General features: G+C 38.9%; 2 protein-coding genes across 4 annotated transcripts in view; one reads left to right on the top strand and one right to left on the bottom strand.

The window, feature by feature from the left end:
• Positions 1-10,011, bottom strand: part of TRAPPC12 (trafficking protein particle complex subunit 12) — a 49,084-nt gene extending 39,073 nt beyond the window's left edge. The window contains exons 1-3 of one of the 2 annotated variants that reach the window (XM_071741829.1): positions 9,925-10,011; positions 8,086-9,302; positions 4,000-4,116 (exon numbers count right to left, since the gene is read on the bottom strand). In XM_071741829.1, the coding sequence (XP_071597930.1) occupies positions 4,000-4,116; positions 8,086-9,302; positions 9,925-10,000 (1,410 nt within the window). In that variant the 5' untranslated portion in view covers positions 10,001-10,011. Of the gene's footprint in view, positions 1-3,999; positions 4,117-8,085; positions 9,303-9,749 lie in introns of both variants that reach the window. The other variant, XM_071741830.1, reaches the window with a different exon arrangement.
• The window catches only part of EIPR1 (EARP complex and GARP complex interacting protein 1), a 63,774-nt gene continuing 56,175 nt past the window's right edge, over positions 10,002-17,600 (top strand). The window contains exons 1-2 of one of the 2 annotated variants that reach the window (XM_071741831.1): positions 10,002-10,136; positions 17,286-17,369. In XM_071741831.1, the coding sequence (XP_071597932.1) occupies positions 10,095-10,136; positions 17,286-17,369 (126 nt within the window). In that variant the 5' untranslated portion in view covers positions 10,002-10,094. The remainder of the gene's footprint in view (positions 10,137-17,285; positions 17,370-17,600) is intronic. The other variant, XM_071741833.1, reaches the window with a different exon arrangement.

Genomic DNA, 17,600 nt, shown 5'->3' with positions numbered 1-17,600 from the left:
TACATGTCAATGCCTTCAATAAGTCTCTTTGCTAAAAAGAGGTATGAAGGAATGAGATGTTCATTGCAAAGAATAACATTGATTAAAATTAGGATGTTACTAGTTCAAATATAAGAATAGCACTGCAGATGGTATATTTTTTAGGTTCAGAAATGAAGAGAACTTCAAATTAAGTGACCCAATACAAGCCAAAATTGTAGTCTGCTTGGAAAAATATTTTTTACATTTCTTCCCTTTCTAATAAAATATCATACGAACTTTCTTATCAGAGATTTTACTATATCTGAAAGACTCTTTTTATTCTATTACAAAGATATTTCACTGATTTAGACTAAAAAAAATACTATCAAATAGCTGAATAACACTGCCTACCATACATAACCCTTTCCTGGAAGTTTCCTTGTGCAGGTCAATTTTGTTGTTTTTTTTAAAGTACAGCTGAACAAAGATTTTAGACATATGGCTGCAGAAGTGTTCATATTTCTCCTTTGTATACAACACTGCATGATGTGTCCTGAATGAAAGCAGTGAAGCTCAGGTGATGCAACAAATGCAGCTAATACCCAGATGGAATTTTTCCATCAAGCAGAGAGTCATGCAGACTGGATGTCTACAGAAAATCTGTACAATGAAAAGGGAACTCACCTGATACACAAAGACAACTTATAACATTATTCAGTTTCTCGGGAAAAGAATTTTGACTCAAGAGGCAAGCCACTGAAATTTTAATCAATAAATTGATACTTTTTATTATAAAAATACAGTAACTCTCACAAGCCCTCAGTTGCTGTTTGTGCTACTTGTGCCTCCCATCTTTCAAATCATCTATAAAAATGTTGGAAATTGCTCACTGATTTAGAAATAAAAGAATATCACGCTCCCCCCCCATATTTTTAAGGATAATTTCTAACTTACTGAGTGTGCATGCCAGTATATCCAAGTTTGTTGTATTTGGAAAATGTATGTACAAGCACAACATTAATCACATGCAAAAGTAACAGTATAGGATTTTTTTTTTTTAAATAGACTCAAAGGGAGTCATTAACTCTACAGGTAACACCATTAGAGTGATTAAAATGTCCTCCTCCACTAGCTATGACATTCTTCTCCCCTGTAAATTACATTGGTAGAGCACTTTAACATCAGTTAAGAAAACATAGTTAGTAACCCTTTCCTGGTCTAGCAGCTTGATGAAACACTTGCAGACTTAGAGCAAACATCTATTTATAGGGGTAAAACAAAGTAGTCTTTCTTTCAGTATGGTAAGTAACAAAGCCTTAATTTTCCTACAGCTGCAAACACGTTACAACTTGAACTATGAGAAAGGTCTCAAGTACCACAAACTGCTATTTGTCCAAATGAGGATAAAAAATTACTCTAAAATATGGAAATAAAGGAGTTAATATAATAGCAACTTGTATGTATAATTTTTATTTGCTGCTGTAAAACAAAGCAACACTGTGATAAGAAGCTCTTGTATCTATTTATTTGCTCTAAAGGTAAATGTATATTCCTATACGTGATCAATAAAAACCTTCAAGATATTGAAAACTCAAGTTTTCTGTTGAAAAATATACACACCTGTAGAAGCTAAGCACATAACTCTATTTACACGTTACCACTGCAACAGTAAGCACACAGATTTATAGAATTACTTTGCTGGATCATCCAGTAACCCTGTATCTCTTAAAAGCCTCAAAGTTGTAAAAACAGTTCACCTGCATAATCTCTGCACCATTACCTTACCAGTAAAGCATTTCCATTCCATAGCAGAAATTTAAAATGTGCAAGTACAATTTTTCAATAATCCAGCTATACATCTTTGACTTACAGGTACAAATCTCATTCATATCAACAAGAGACCAAATTCATGCTGAACAATTAATATTGTTAGCAGAGTTTAACAATCTCAGTTCATCTCCTTACAAAGAACTTTTTGACTTAGAAAAGATGCTGCTGTTGATGGTCTCATTAGAAAAGGTGCACCTTTGGAAGTTCAGTGTACTATCAGTGACACTACTTGTCTTCTGACAAGTAAGTGTAGAGCACAAGTCTTCTGAGGATGAGCTGAGGGAACTGTGGTGTTAAGTTGGCAAAAAAGGGGGCTCAGGAGAGATCTCCTTGTATAGTAGGCTCTTAGCAGACCCCCAAGCACCTACTACAAGCACCTTTAAGGCAGTTGTAGAGAGTGATGAGGTCTTCCTTCAGCCTCCTTTTCTCCAGACTAAGCAACCCCAGTTCTCTCACTTGGTCCTTATAAGACTTGCGCTGTAGACCTGTTTTTTTCACCACTTTTTATTCAGATGTTAAGGAAAATATTCCCTGTAAAGGGTTCTTTGCATGAATAATATATTCACTGAACATACTTGGACACAAATTCACTCATGAAGAAAGTAAACTTGGTGGCTAGTAACAAAAGCATTTACTGATCTGTCATTCTGGTCTACTATGCATGTAAAAAGGATACATCTCCATTAGCATAATCTGGAACAGGATTTTAATGTTTCTAAGTCTGAAATACATTTTAAGACTGTTGCAAATAAAAAATAAATTTCCCACACTAAGAATTTCAGAAAAAACAGCAATGTTTCCTAGGGAAAAAAACCTACCCAAACAAAAAAATGATTCTCATAAAAAAGAAACAGAGTTCCACAAATAGAACTGAGAAATAGTTTATGTTGAACACTGAAGTAAAAACAACAGCTGATGATTGTAAGCCTTGAAAACTGAAGACCATCCAGATTTCTTGCTGAATTGCTGCAATTTTACCAAAAAAATCCCTCCTAATAAGACAAAGCTTTAAAATCTGCTACAGGTAGCAAAAAATCTGACAGCTGCAGATTGCAGCCTATTCTTTTTCCTTTGGTCCTAAAAGTCTTATCACTGCTCTCCTGGAGCTTTGAGCCCAAGTGTCAATGGCAACACTACATTTACAAGATGGCCTGTAGCATGGAAGAACATATTGCATAAACACAGCTACCAGGCCAAACAGGAAAACATTTCCTGAACACCAAAATTCCTCTTCTGGAAGAGTAAACGTAAGTGCAGAAAAAGGCTTTTCCTTCCTGGATGCTGATTGCTTCAGAAGATGTTTTTTTCCCCTCCTCTGATTTCTCAAATTAAGCAAAACACTGAGACAAATAAAAAAATACCTATGTATGGGATGGAGATCCCAATCTAATTTTTCAGGTTTAGTTTCCAAAATTACTTCTGAATTCCTTTAACAGTGTTTGCAGACATAGCCTAGAGTTTTCCTAACATGATAACAAAGTAACTTTTAAAGCCTTACATGTAATGTAAAAAAATCAAATTAAATGATGTTAAATAATAAGTGCAGGGTACCCTAACATTTACAACTCCTCACTGTTTTCCCTCAGTAATTTTTAATCAATAAACTTAACAAATAGACTTAAAATATTTTGACATTTCATCAGATTAAGTAAGGTCCAGTCATGTAACAGTACTCAGTTTCATACAGGAAGACAGTGGCTGAAAGAAGAAGGTAAGGTTCACAAGGCTGCTACATGCAACTATACCCTTTATATATACCTATAAAATTAAAGAATTTTAACTTTGAGAAAATTAAGCTTTCCTGCACTTAAACAAAAAATTTAAACACCCGAAATTATGAATTCAGCTCTGCTTACCACTTAAAATTGATATGCCTTACCTTTTATAAAATACTAAGATGAAAACAAATAATACATATGTAGATAAACAAAGAACTGATTAAAATATTTTTCAATAATTTACATAAAAATTAACAGTTGCTAAGTTTTTTCCTAACTTTTGCATATAAAGAAATCATTACTACATCATTTAAAATAAATATTTAAACCTGTCATTCCTACTAAAAGAAACTGTACTTTGGCAAGACAACAAATAGACTGATATTTAGATTTTTTTTTTTTGTTTACATTACTCCTCACAGTATCTCCCAATTGTCTTGAGGAAAGCATGGTATTTAATGTGTATTGAATTATGAAGACTGTTACTTACAATTAGCTGTTTCAAGCCTACAAATGACTGTTCCACAGAGTTGGCATTTAAAACTTGTCTCTTCACTGCAGCTTGATCTCCCAAGAAACGAAGCATTAAGTCCTTTACTGCATCTCCCTTGGTATTCATGCAACAGGAAAAGAAGAACCATAACACACTTTTAAACATTATTCTACCAAAATAAAACGTTGAATTAAAGTTGAGAATTATTTTTTCCTATGCATATGTATAATATAAATGCATATGCATTTACAGTATAATGGATATTAACGTTGAAAGGTGCAATCTAGTGACTGGCAATAAACACACACATGATCAGGTAGCCCTAAGTATATACAGAAAATAAACAGTGATCATAAAACCAAGTAAATAGCAACCCTTCAACAAGTCTTAATTTCCAAAGAATTAACTGCAGGAATCAGCCAGAGAAACTGGGTTACCTGAGCTCAGTAATTTGAAGACTTGTTGCAACAGAGACATTTGAAACAGATTTCTGAAGTTGGACAGAGCAGCTATGAGGAAAAGTGTCCAAATCCAGGTTCTATTTCAAGCTTTGTTGGTTATAAACTGAGTAACTCTGTATATGGCATCCACCATGCCTCCATTTCCCATCCTCTGTCCAACTATTGGTTTCTGAGCCTTCAGGCTGTTGGCTGGTTCTGTACTAGAGAATTTCAATGGGTAACCAAGAAATTCAAGCACCTACTGAAAAACTGTGGACCACCCATTGGCAGACATTGAAAAATGTGCTGCTCTCTGTACACTCTTCAGGTTCTACATCTGCCACTACAGAGTGCAGGACAAGGTCCTAGTCTTACTGGGACTGTACACATTGCTGCTAACAAGAGAATCTTCTCTGGTGTCAGAAGTCACCACATGCCAAAAGCAGGCAACAGAAATGCTGTAAGATTTTTGTGAATCTAACATTTTAATGCATTTTAGCCTATGAAATCAAACGTCTGAGAAAATAAGGAAAATAAGCAGCAATATATTAAAAAAATACATATAGTTTTGCTTTTAAACAGGAAGCACTTTATAACCCACATTCAGCCAGAGCTAAGATCTGTCTGTTTCACTATCTTGCCAGTAAATAGCAGATGTTCACAGAAACTGTAAGAAACAGGATAACCTTATACTGGTCTTTCCCAACTTAAAGCAGCCAGAACTTTTGTTCAGCTGTGCCAAAGAACACATTTGTCTACCATTTTTAAACACCCTCTGATAGACATAGCTCCCATGACATTTGTCATTTTTGGTTCATATTTCTGAACAAAAGTAAATCTGAGGGCAATGAATGCTACAACTTAAAACCAGTTACATAGACTGCAGACCAGTAACTCCTTTAGTTGTATTTATTAATAGTTTTTCCACTATAAAAGCCAGGAAATCGTAATTTTTTATTTACGTTAATTCTTTAATGAATTTTAGATCATAGCCAAAAGGGTTTTTTAGCTACCACTCCCAAGACAGAACCTTTACTTTCCTCACATTCCCTCCTCTTTCTGCAATTTCTTTCAGTTCAATTACACCTTTTTGGATCTGTGGTAACTAAAATGGAAGGCAATATGTAAGCTGCTAAAGTATAAAGTGACTGCACCAATGTAAGCATCCAAAAGAATATTTGCAAAAATCCTGCTAAAGGAACATGAAAACATTCACTTGAAGAACTGAGGTAGGAAGCTGCTGGCACAGAGAGCAGGAAGCAACCTTCAGAACCTTTTGTCTAAAAAAAGGCAAGCTGCATAAATTGTGGTAAAGTCTAACTATGATAAAGATAATGGATATTAAATGTTTGCACTCTCCCCATGGACAGTGATGTGAAATGTTTGTGGTTTTTTACTAGCTTCTTGAAGAGTGAGACTGAAACTACAGTTTCATTACATTTAAAATTGTTATCTCTAATGCTGTTACCTACTCTATGAGCAAACAAGATTTTCATGTTTTGGACTGAGGGGTCTGAAGGATTTAAGTAGCAACAGTGTGTGCAAAATGTTAAAAATGCAAAAGAAGTTCTAATCCCCCCCCAACAGTACAATGGACACCAAGATAGGAGAGAGTAACTGAGGAAGAAAGGTATAATGGAAAGAGCATAAAAAGCAGCACTCCAACTTGTTCCCACACTCAGAGAGCACAGCAGCACTTTCTGAGTGAGCAGGAAAATTCTGAGTTCCTCAACACACGTCACACAAAATGTCAGTCCTTCCCTGAAGCACACTTAAAAGTTCACTGTAAATGCATTTTTCAGCTAACTCCTTTAACATCTTGCATTAACATTTAACATTAGCAAACTACTCATACCAAAGCTTTAATGACCATTGTTGGAAGCTGATTTAACATTGAAAACATGCCTCCCACAATGTTTCAGTTGACATTTCAAGTACTCTACAATTATAGTTTCAGTTAAATACACCATTTGCAGTACTAGGAGCATACAGAACACGATACCAAACCAGGGGATGTCGGGTTAGTCAAAGCATGCACTCAGGCCACTGAAAAGCAGTAAATGAAAGTGAAGTAAGTTGTACAAACATAAAGCACTTCAAAACTTGTCCCTACTGACAACTTATGTGTGACTACTTATAAATTACAATCAATAAAAAAGCAGCATGAATCCTCTTTCATTCCACTGATGATTTTAGACCAGGTCTTACTGTAGAAATACATCATATGGACATTACCATAACATCTTCTTTTCAATTATGTTCTAAAATGGTAGATCTGCACAAGTGCACATGTCCAGATTCAGAGAACCATCAGCACAAAATAGCCTTTAATCCTTGAATGGACTGAGGAAGGTGAGAGAGAACTATTATAAACAAGGAGATTTGCAGCAAGGAGACCCTCATCCCTGCAGAAGAGATCACTCCTGTCCACTGCATCAGCTGTCAAGAAAGAAATACTACACACTCTTGAATTACTTATCAAGGTCTAAGAGATTTTTTGGCAAGGTCTAAGGGTTTTTTTGTGGGCACATGGGAAGGCCTTTTCCAATTATTTTTGAAGGAGTGGAGAAGGAGTAACTTCCCATTACAGTGTTTTCTTTCATGCTAATTTTTGAGCTCTGTGATAACAGCTTAAGAAAGGGAAGCAGCACGGCATATGACTAAAACTGGCATAATTTGTTGGTTGTGACAGAAACCTAACATCTGTCAGATAATTCAGATATCAATCTGTAGCCAATTAACTCAGAAATCTGATCTGTCCTGCAGACAGGTCTCTGATCTTATCAGACTACTGACTGATAATCTTTGTCATGCTACAGTTAAGGATTAAAGTATCCAAAACCCCAACATCATCTTTTATCCAGAGATGCAGACACAGAAGAGTAGGATTAGCTTATTTCAATTAAAATATCCCACTGCAATAATAATAGTTGCCTGAGCAGCCAGGAAAAAACTGTTTCATGAGTGATATTTCTCAAGTTCTGAAAAGGCTGCTTTACACCTTTTAACTAGTTGGGAACTCTGATAGAAAAGAAGAAAATTGCTTTCTACTATTGTTTTTCTCCTTTGTGATCATATCTGGAGTCTTCCCTTTAATTTGGGGGTTCTGCCTTCCCAGTAGCTGACTCCAGTATTCAATCTTTCCTCCAGGTTATAACTTTCCACTGCTTAGGAAAGACAAATAAGGCAATTTTAACATCACTGAGAGCACTGTGAACATCAGTACAAAAATATTTTTTTCCACTTGGTTGCAACAGTGAATTCCACAAAGTTGCGTGCTTTGTAGTACAGCATACTGATAATTTATGTATTCCAAATCCCTTATCCTTACTAGGTAGGAGGACCAGAAACTAACTGAAACTGCTTAAAAATACAACAAGCTTTGGATTCTATGGAAACTGCCACCACTGGGTCTCTCTCAGCCAACAAATTTCACTATGAGTAAGACAGATCTGGTTTTAGTCCCCTCACATATGAATAGGCAGTAACATTAAATTTTCTAACAAAGATTGAAGGAATCCACACAAGATGACCACTGGCAACAATATGAAGCACTATGCTATACAGATTATTAGACAGGTCTTACACAGTACTTCTAAAATACAATCATACACCATGATATATAATAATAAGAGACTCTTACCTGGATATTATCAAATTTTAATCCAGGCATGGTGAGATTCTCTTTATCTATAAATACAGTGCTGTACTGTTGTGTAGCAACTGAAATTAGAACATTTCTGGTTTCCTCACTAGGAAGCCAAGCATCATTCCTTCTATCTAGTTCACTCATATTTAAGGCTGTGGCAAAAGGGTCATCACTTCCAGCAAAAACAGCTTGGATTTGTGAGAATGGCTTGGGAGACTGAGTTACTTCTAGAGATGATGGAGGACCACCTGATTCAGGTCTCCCATTTCGCACAGATAAAGTGGAGTTAGATGAAGCACAAGGACCATTGCCACCTTTAGAAAGGGAAGACATTTGCTCTGGAACTGAAGAGCTTGCATTGGGATTACTAACAGAAATAAAAGTGGATGTAGTAAATGAATCAAAAAAATCAGAAGCTAAAGTATTAGTATTTACGGTATCGCCAAAGAACTTGCTTAGACTAGGGCTTGGTTGAACCACCTGTGGGTTAGACTTCACTGGAGTCTCAATTATACTACTAAAACTGGGAGATTTTACCATCTGAGGCTCAAAACCATCAGATAGGAACAACTGTGGCTGAGTATTAGTGTTGTTTGCTTGGCTGAAGATGGTACACACAGGAATAGGCTCAGCCTCAGAAGATGGTTTGCTAGTACTGGGTGATGGTATCTGTTCTTTAGGTTTGCTTTCATCAGTATCATTTGATTTTGTTTCAGCAGTAACATTGTTTCCCAAGCTCGGTTGCTCTTTCAGCGTTTCCTGAACTGACTCTTCCTTTAAAGATGCCTGATCATCCTTTCCGATCTCAGAAATGTCTTTGGGTGTTTCTTCATGTTTAGTTTCACTCTCATTACTTAAAAACTCTTCTTTATCCCCTTCTGCTTGCATTTTTTGATTATCTTTAGTTTCCATTTGTTCTACCATCTCCTGGAGACAACCAAGTTCACCTGTGTCATCTTCACTGTTGTTTGGAGAATCTGAAATAATTACACTCTCCATCATTTGTTCATTAAGTTTATCTACAAAATTACTAGAATCTTCTGATACAGTTTCATTCCCTTCAGACTCAAACTCATCTCCACCAAGGTCAATGGTTTCCTCATGAAAGAGCATTTCTTCCTGAGTTTTCTGCTGAACTATGTCTCCACTGTCATCTTCATCCAATGTGCTCTTGGCATCCTTTCCATTACTTTCATTATGCTCCATGGTAGCTGAGGAGGGCAAAAATCCCACCAAAACAAGTTTTAATTTTTCTTACTCAGGTGCAACCTGAAACTCCTATCACATAAATACTGGACCTTTTACTTCAAAAATACAGTGATTTCCCTATTTTGACAGCTTTCATTTAACACCTAACACTTAAAAAAAAAAATCTGCAAAAGGTTCTCTCTTTATCCTTTTCAAAATTCGCAAAAATATTGGGACTGAAGAGCGAATGCTTCCCACCAAACACAGACAAATCGATATTCGCTCTTCTGCTCGCAAGGGCCAGCTCTGTCCCGCAGCTCTGGGGGGGTCAGGGCTGTCACACCACGCAGGCTGCCGGGCCCCGAGCAGCAGCGGCGCAGCTTGCGAACCGGCAGTGCCGCTTCCCACCCCCTGCAGCCCCTGCGGCCTCAGCCGCCTCACGCTCCGCGGCTGCCGGGGAGCGGCCTTACCTCCGCGGGCTGACCCCGGCCCGGACAGCTCCGCCAAGGGGCTCAGCGCGGCCTCCCACACAGCCTCGGCCGGGCGCAGCCCGCGGGTGCCCCGCCGCCCTTCCCCTGGGCCGGGCCCCAAGGCTGCCTCAGTACTCGAGCTCCCAGGGCGCCCCCGTTCCCCCCTTTCCCTCACCTCCGCGCCGCGGCAGCCACAGCCCCGCTCCCCCTCCACGCCTGCGCCGCGGGCCGGAGGGTGCGGTACTGGGCATGCGTGAAGGCACATCCCGGAAGCGGTCAGCAACGGGTAGCACCGAGGGACAGAAAAGCTGGCGGGAGCGGGGTGTGCCAGGCTGTAGGGCCGCGATGGAGGACGACGCGCCGGTGATTTACGGGCTGGAGTTCCAGGTGGGCGCAGGGGAGGATGGTGGAAAGCCGGCAGGTGCCCCTGCTTCCGGGAAGATGGTGGCTGCGGGCTGGGACTGTGTGGTGGGGCTGGGGAGTGCCGGGGTGGGCTGGGGCTGGGGCTGGGGCTGGGGGGGGGGCGGCGTCCCCTCGCCTCCCTGAGCAGGTACCGGTGTCACCAGGGCCCTCTGGGGGTTCTGGTACCTGCCCGTCGGGTTTGGGGTTTCTAAGGGTTGCTGAGCATGTGCCAGGAGTTGGTCCTTGATCCAAAACTTGCTGCTTCCAGGGCAGGTGTGCGGTGAGGGCTGAGGCTGTGTCCCTGATGGGCAGCACAGCCCGGCCGGTCAGGGGCACCGGCCCCGCTCTGTCACCACCTCCCGTCCGTCCGTCCCTGGAGAAGTCTTTGTGTCTGGTGGTAGGGAGGTGCCAGCATCCTCAAAGAGATTCATACAGTTGTTTCTTCCTTTTTAAAACTCAAATCTTTTGGGAAGAGAGGGCATAAAACTGTTTCTGATAAGTTTCAAATCTTAGTTGTATGTTATAGTATAGCTCACGCTTTAACTCATACTTGTTTTCTTAAACTTGTCATTAAATCTCTTTTGCATAACAGAATACATATGTCCAGTACTTGGTAAAATTCATACCTTCATTTTAGTAGGTCTCATATAATAAGTCTTCCAGAAACTTTAGGAAGCAAGCCTGTGTGTTTTCTGGGATCTCCTGTGCCCCCTGCTCCTCAAATCATCCCTCTCCTACAGAGCTCTTCAGCAAAATGTGTAACACACCTGTCTGTCGGGGGGTGTATAAAGCAAAAGGACTAGGGCAGTGTCTGTAAAGGGAATTACAGTTAATACAGACCATTTAGAGAGGACAGGGAAGGAAAAGATGGTTTATGGCTAAGTTGGAAAAGGAGCGTGAAGGTTGCATTTCTGAACTCCATTAACAGCCAGTGTGGCTTTAAATCAAGTAACATCTTTTTGCTTTCTGAAATAGTCTCTGGTAGAGAGACTTAAATCTAAATCCCATCTGGTTTTTTTCACCTTCCATTTCTGTATTTAATTAGAAAGGTGATTATTCTCTTAATCCTGGTTTCTTCTCTGTTGTTAGACAATAATGGTGAGCTTCATCATCACACCTGCTGCTTATTTTCAGTATCAAAAGCACTGTGACTGAAAACATTTCTTCAGAGGGATTTTTCAGCCTGGTTTGAATAATTTTATTGTTGCTCCTTTTTTTTTATTGTTTTGGTGTTTTGTTTTGTTTTTTTGTTATTTCCAATCATTACTTCACCTCTATGATAAGCTTATTCAAAGTTGATATTTGAATGATAAAATGTATATGAAGAGGGAGGGATCTTCTTGCTCCTGTTATGCATAAAAATTGTATGTCATAAAACCATGACATCTTGAAGCTACATGAGGGACTGCAGACTAGGCAGTTTCATGTGGCTCTAGCAGTCAATAGGAATGTCTTTGGGCACTGCCAGAGAAAATGTTGTGCAGTTATGCCTTTCATCTGATCCAGTGTGGTGAGGTATAAGAACATAAAGCTGATTCCTCGTAGGGTACAATCCACCAACTAACTTTAAATTATTTCTGCACTATTTCTGTTAATTTTTGTTCAAAATGTGTTTTGATGTATTGGTATAAGTAAGGTAACTTATAATAATGAGCAAATACATATTTCTCTTTTATGAATCCAGTTTCCATCCAAAAAAAAAGGCTTAATATTACAGAGGAGTCTTACTTGGAAGAATCATATCACTCGTAGACCCGACACATGAAAAATTAAAGATACAAATGCTGAGCCCGTATACAGTCATGTATAGTTGCTTAGTGTGTGTAAGTCCTGCAAAAGTTTTTATCAGTTAAGAGTGAGGAGCAGTTGTTTTTTGTTTGTTTGTTTTCTGGGGTGGAGGGGGAAGCTAAACATCTAACAGCAAAACAGTATCGAAAACAGTAGTTAATTCCATTTTCTATGTGCTTAGTTGTTTTTTTGACCTGATCAGTATCCTGTTTTACTGGATAGCTGCAACTGTTTATTATGTTCAGATAATGCCAAAAAATATGTTTTCCTGGAGAGAGTTTTTCATCAATTTGTTGTGTCTGTGAGCTATATGAATATTTTGTGGGCTTACAAAATGTGTATGAATTTTAGGGGGTGTGGGGTGTTTTTTGTTTTTTCCCCAACTTTCTTTGTTAAGACAATATCCCACCGTAGTTGCTCTGGTCATCTAACTATAGTGAAAATGAGAAAATTACAGAGGAATGGGAGATGAATGAAAAATGTGAGATCCTACTTGAATTGAGGACTGAGTGATGTGGCTGTGAATTGGGATGATGAATTGAGGGCAACAGCAGTAATTGCAGAACATTTCAATATAAAAATGTTATCCTTCTAAAAGGAACCTTGGTAGACTTCAGTATTCTGAGTTATGAGAACGTGGTAAATGGAGTCCCAAAGGTATAGCTGAGTGCTGGTTTTTTGTCAGTGAAATGATAATGCTGTAGTGTTCACCTGTACTTACTTTGAAACCTGGAGTCCACAGTCTCTTTACCCTGTCTTGAATAGGCTCCATTTTCAAGGATTCACAATTCTTCCTATCATATCCTTTGAGTGTTGGAATAATGATGTTTTAAATAGGTGCCCAAGCACTACTGAGTGTCTGGAAATACTGTATTTGCCTTAGTTTAAGGCTGACTGGATGATATGTGTATCCTTGGAAATGAGCTGTCTGCAAGGGTGCTTTCCAGGACAGGTATGGGACAGCCTGCATCTCCCTTGCTTAAAAGTGAACAGAAGCTTGGCAGCATCATGGGGCAGGGAGAGGGAACATGTAATTATGGAACACGTGTTTGGCAAATGTAATGGATTTTAAGGATGCTACAGTTTTGAGGATACCGCTGAGCATGCCAGATATGTTACATGTCAAAGTACATAGACTTGGAAGGGGACACCATGACAAGCAGGAGGGGAGGACAGTAGGAAGCCTGCTGACTGACTGCAGGAGCTGTACTACCCAAGAACAACTCCAGCTGCACCCTGAGATGTGGTCTGGCTGAAGCAGGCTTTAAAAAATTGCACTATTTGTTTGTCAGTTTGTATACAGCATAGTCATGTCTTGCTTCTTGAAAAAGCAGTGCTTGGCTGATATTGTATTGCCAGTCAGCTGTTAGCAGGTTTTATGAATCTTAACAGAGGTTATTGATTTTTGGAACTTTTAATGACTGTTTGCAAAGGTAAGGTGAAACTTAATTTCCCCAAAGCCAAATGTGACTTCTTAGAATAAGAACCTTAAGAATAAGAACCTTAAAGCAGTGCAAAATACCAACTGAAATAGGTTGGTCACAGGTCTCCTGTGACAGTGTGTGTATGTGTATAATACCAGTATGTATTGAGAATAGCTCAATCACCTGCCTTTGATGGAGTGGAAGGCAGGTATAGATTTCTTAGAAGAAAAGGGCAATGGGGACTTTTTAGGAAGATGTGTGTCACTTGTACAGTTCCTAGGGAAACCTGTGCTGCCCCTCAGGCTCAGCTCTGCTCCCACTATGGGAGTGGAGCACGTGCAGAGCCTATAGCTCCTATTGGCAGTGGATTTCTTTTACCTGGAAGAGCTCTTGTGGGTTGAGAATTGCCCAAACAGAAAGAAGAAATAATTTTGATGCAGCTGTAGAGATGATATCTTTGAAGGATTTATTTTAAAAATTAAATCAGTTAAAGAAAGAGCATGATAACGTCTTAGTGAAATTCCTAGTTTTGTCTCAGTCCTCTTTATTTTCTAAGATTACTTGACCCATGAAATTCTGTATATTTTAATCCAGGCTGAGTGTGTATTCTCTGTGTTTTCCTGTCTGCCCCTCCAGGACCCATCTAGGGGGTACCATTTCAGTGGGGAGGATTTCTTGTGGAACTTCATTTTAACATACTGCTAGGTTTAAAATTTTACTAGGGAAGAAAAAGGTAGATAAGGGGCAAAGCTCTCTTACCTAATACCTCAAAGATTTTCATAGTGGATAAAGTGGATCAGATGGAAACTGTTTTATTTAGGACCCTCAAACAATTAGCAGGATAGTGGTAACATGTGTGGTACAGAGTAATGACAATATGAAGACAGAGTTATGTGGGCTTGAAGAAAATACTAAAGATGATTGTTACCATTATGGCTCATGACAAAAGAACAGCGATAGTGTGAAAACAGGGTTTCTAAGGATGATTGTGCTATGCAAGGCTTTATGTGAGGGTTGCTTTTGTTGCTGTAAGGTTTTATAGAAGCTGTCAGCCTTTTCAATAGGGTCAGTGGTGGGAATTCTTGTGCTGTGAAAGATTTGGGGAAACCAGCTGTCTGAGAGCACTGGAGGTCACCTGGGCATGTGTGCTGCCAGCCTCTTCACTGATAGAGTCACTGCAACTTATTACAGTCAATGTTACAGGGTCACCCACTGTGATGGGAGAAACAAGGCTGTCCTACTTCGGTATAGATCAAAGTGTGACTACTTGAAAATTGAAGTTATGCCAGAAGGCAAAAATAATTTGACATTAGCAGCCTGGGGATTCTCTGGGAGGATAGGGAACTTGCATTTTGCCTTCAGAATGAGGCATCAGCAAAGCCATCCCTTCCCCTCCTCAAAATAGCAGTATACTAGTTCTGGTTTTCAGCATAAGCAGATGGTCAGATAACTTTAAATTCAGGTTTGGGAATTGCAAGCCAAATATTGTGTCCTTTACAGTTTGTATTGCAAGTTAACTGGTTGTTAGTACAGACTGATTGTATGGATTTCAAATTGTAGACATTGCAGAAATTCTTTTGATTGTATTAAATGTAATACATATATTAAAATGTTTGGGTCAGTGTGTGTTTTTGTTTGCTGACACCAAACCAGTGCAATGTGTCAGCAAGACAAAATATGCATTGATGAATTACTGATGCTTTTTTTCTTTGCCTACTAATGCCCTAGATAGTAACAGTCTAATTAAAAATGTGATGGTTGGTATTTCAAAAGACATTGGAGAAGTTTCAAGAGAATTTACAAGGGGTGGAAATTCAGTGCATTACAGTTCCATAGTGCACTTACCATTAATCCTACCTTCTTTATCTTTTTGTCCTTGTATTCCTCTGGATCATCTCTTGCTGTTAAGAACCTGCAGGCTCTATCTTTTGTCTTGGAGGGCTTTATTATCCTGCAGGTGGTCAGAATTGTCAGGGTAAGGTGGAAGGTGCTCTTTGCACATCATCATCTTTGCACATGGATGACATCAGTTGCTCTTTTATTATCCACCAACACTGCAACCCTGTCATAGAAGGCCACCAAATTTGCCAGACACTGCTTGCCCTTAGGGAAGCCATGCTGTCTGTCACCAATCATCTGCTTGTTTTCCATGCACCTTACATAATTTCCAGTAAGATCTCCTTCATGATCTTGCTGGGCATGGAGGTGAGACTGGCTTGTAGTTCCCTGGGTTTATCTTTATTCTCTTTTAAAAGATGGGGGTTATGCTTCTCCTTTTCCAGTCAGTGGGAACTCTAGCAGACTGCCTCAACTTCTCAAATATAATGGAGAAACAACTTCATCTGCCAGTTGCCTCAGGCCTCATGGTCATGTGCACCTTCAGGTTCGTGTTGAATGTGATCTGCCCTCTACTGTGGGTAGCTCTTCATTCTCCCAGTCCCTGTGTTTGTTCCTGCCACTTGTTCCACTTGAACTCTTGCCAGTGAAGACAGAAAAAAAGTTGAGTACCTGAGCCTTCTCCATATCCCAGGTCAATCTCCTGTTTCCTTCCTGAGAGGGCCTGCATTTTCCCAAGTCTTCATCACTGATGTACCTATAGAAAATTCTTATTGCCCTTGACATCCCTGTCCAGACTTGCTTGATAGAATTATCAGGACTTAAGCTTTCCTAACCTGATCCCTGGCTGTTTGGACAATCTCTGTGTATTCTTCCCAGCCTACCTTGTCATTGTTTCCACCCTCTTTAGCCTTCCTTCTGTGTCTGAGGGTGTCCGGGAGCTCCTTGTTCATCCCTGCAGGCTTCCTGGGTTTTTTGCCTAATATTGTGATACAACATCTTTCAAATATTCTTTTCCAAGCTTAGAAGTATCTTTCTGATATTAATTTAGAAACAAATTTCAAACTGCCTGCAGTGAAACTAAATGTTCCTGAATCCAGTAAGTGGGCATCAGGTAGGTGCACTCTAGGATGGCAATAAGAAGTTACCAGTTCAACAGCTACCTCTAAACTTCTGAAGTGTTGGCTTGTTGGTTTAGTGTCTGAAGAGATCCAGATTATTTTATGCCAAAAAGGATGTGAATTGCAAAGGTTTATTTCTCTGTTTTGACAAAAAAATTATATTGAGTAATATTATTAGGGTGTCTTTTGCATGGGGAGGTAGTGGATATTCCTCACACTTACATAAAGTGCCCTAGAATTTTGATTTACCACCATTTACTCAAAATTAATTACTACTGCCAAGTAGCAATTGTGTTTTTTGTTTAAGCTATACTTCATTTCTTAATTTCTTCTGCCATGGCCCTCAACTGTTTTATTTTGCTTCTTCCAAGATTGTGTTTGGTGCAAGTTGAAGAAGCGAGGCAAAGAGTTTAGCACTCTCGTTAACAATAATAAGATTATGAGAAATTTTTATAGATAAATAACAAGTGATTTCTCTATCTTTCAGACAATTCTTATCTTTAATGGCCTGGAGTGGAAAAGAAGGGGTTTATTTTTTAATTTTCTTCTAAACTTGGTGGTTAGCAGTGAGAAAAATAATTTGTTTTCATGTAGGCATCTTCAGTCTAAATAGTTTTAAAACTTCTGCAGGAACAGCCTCTTTCTTGGATATTTCAGCTACATTAATTAAGAATTTTTCTGTGGAGTTTTTTAGTTGAGAATTAGTGTGGAAGAAGTGTTCTAATATTTAATATTATCACTACTATAATGAGGGCTAGATAGTGTGTTTAGCACTTATATGTTTCACATACCCCACGATATTAAGAAACAGCACAAAGTATGGGTTAAACAAATTAGACATAATGGGAGGGAAATTGTAGGAATGTAATGCTTAAAATGATAATTGATTCCTAAGCTTCAACATTTTTGCTGAAATTAATGGACTGTATTAAGTGGAATTTCCTGATGGTTTTCTTCTTCCCTAGGCACGAGCATTAACACCTCAGACAGCAGAAACGGATGCAATAAGATTTTTGGTTGGAACTCAGTCTCTTAGATATGATAATCAGGTAATTTTTCTGTCAAATGTCAGTCGTAATTTTTTTTCCTTTCTTAAAAAAAAAACAAACCACCACCAAAAAAACATATTAAAACATTGTCTGATATAGTTCCTACTATCATTTGGACACAAAGTGATAGTCAGAGACTTCTCTGAGTAGAATGTAAAGAAATTGGTAAGAAATATAGGTGAATGAAGGCTGTGCATATTATCTGAAGATTAAATCAGTCTTCTAAACTGC

Source organism: Heliangelus exortis, chromosome 3, assembly GCF_036169615.1.
Source record: "Heliangelus exortis chromosome 3, bHelExo1.hap1, whole genome shotgun sequence".
Classification (NCBI taxonomy): domain Eukaryota; kingdom Metazoa; phylum Chordata; class Aves; order Apodiformes; family Trochilidae; genus Heliangelus; species Heliangelus exortis.
Note: the sequence above shows the minus strand (reverse complement) of the source record. Positions and strands in the feature narration are given on the sequence as shown.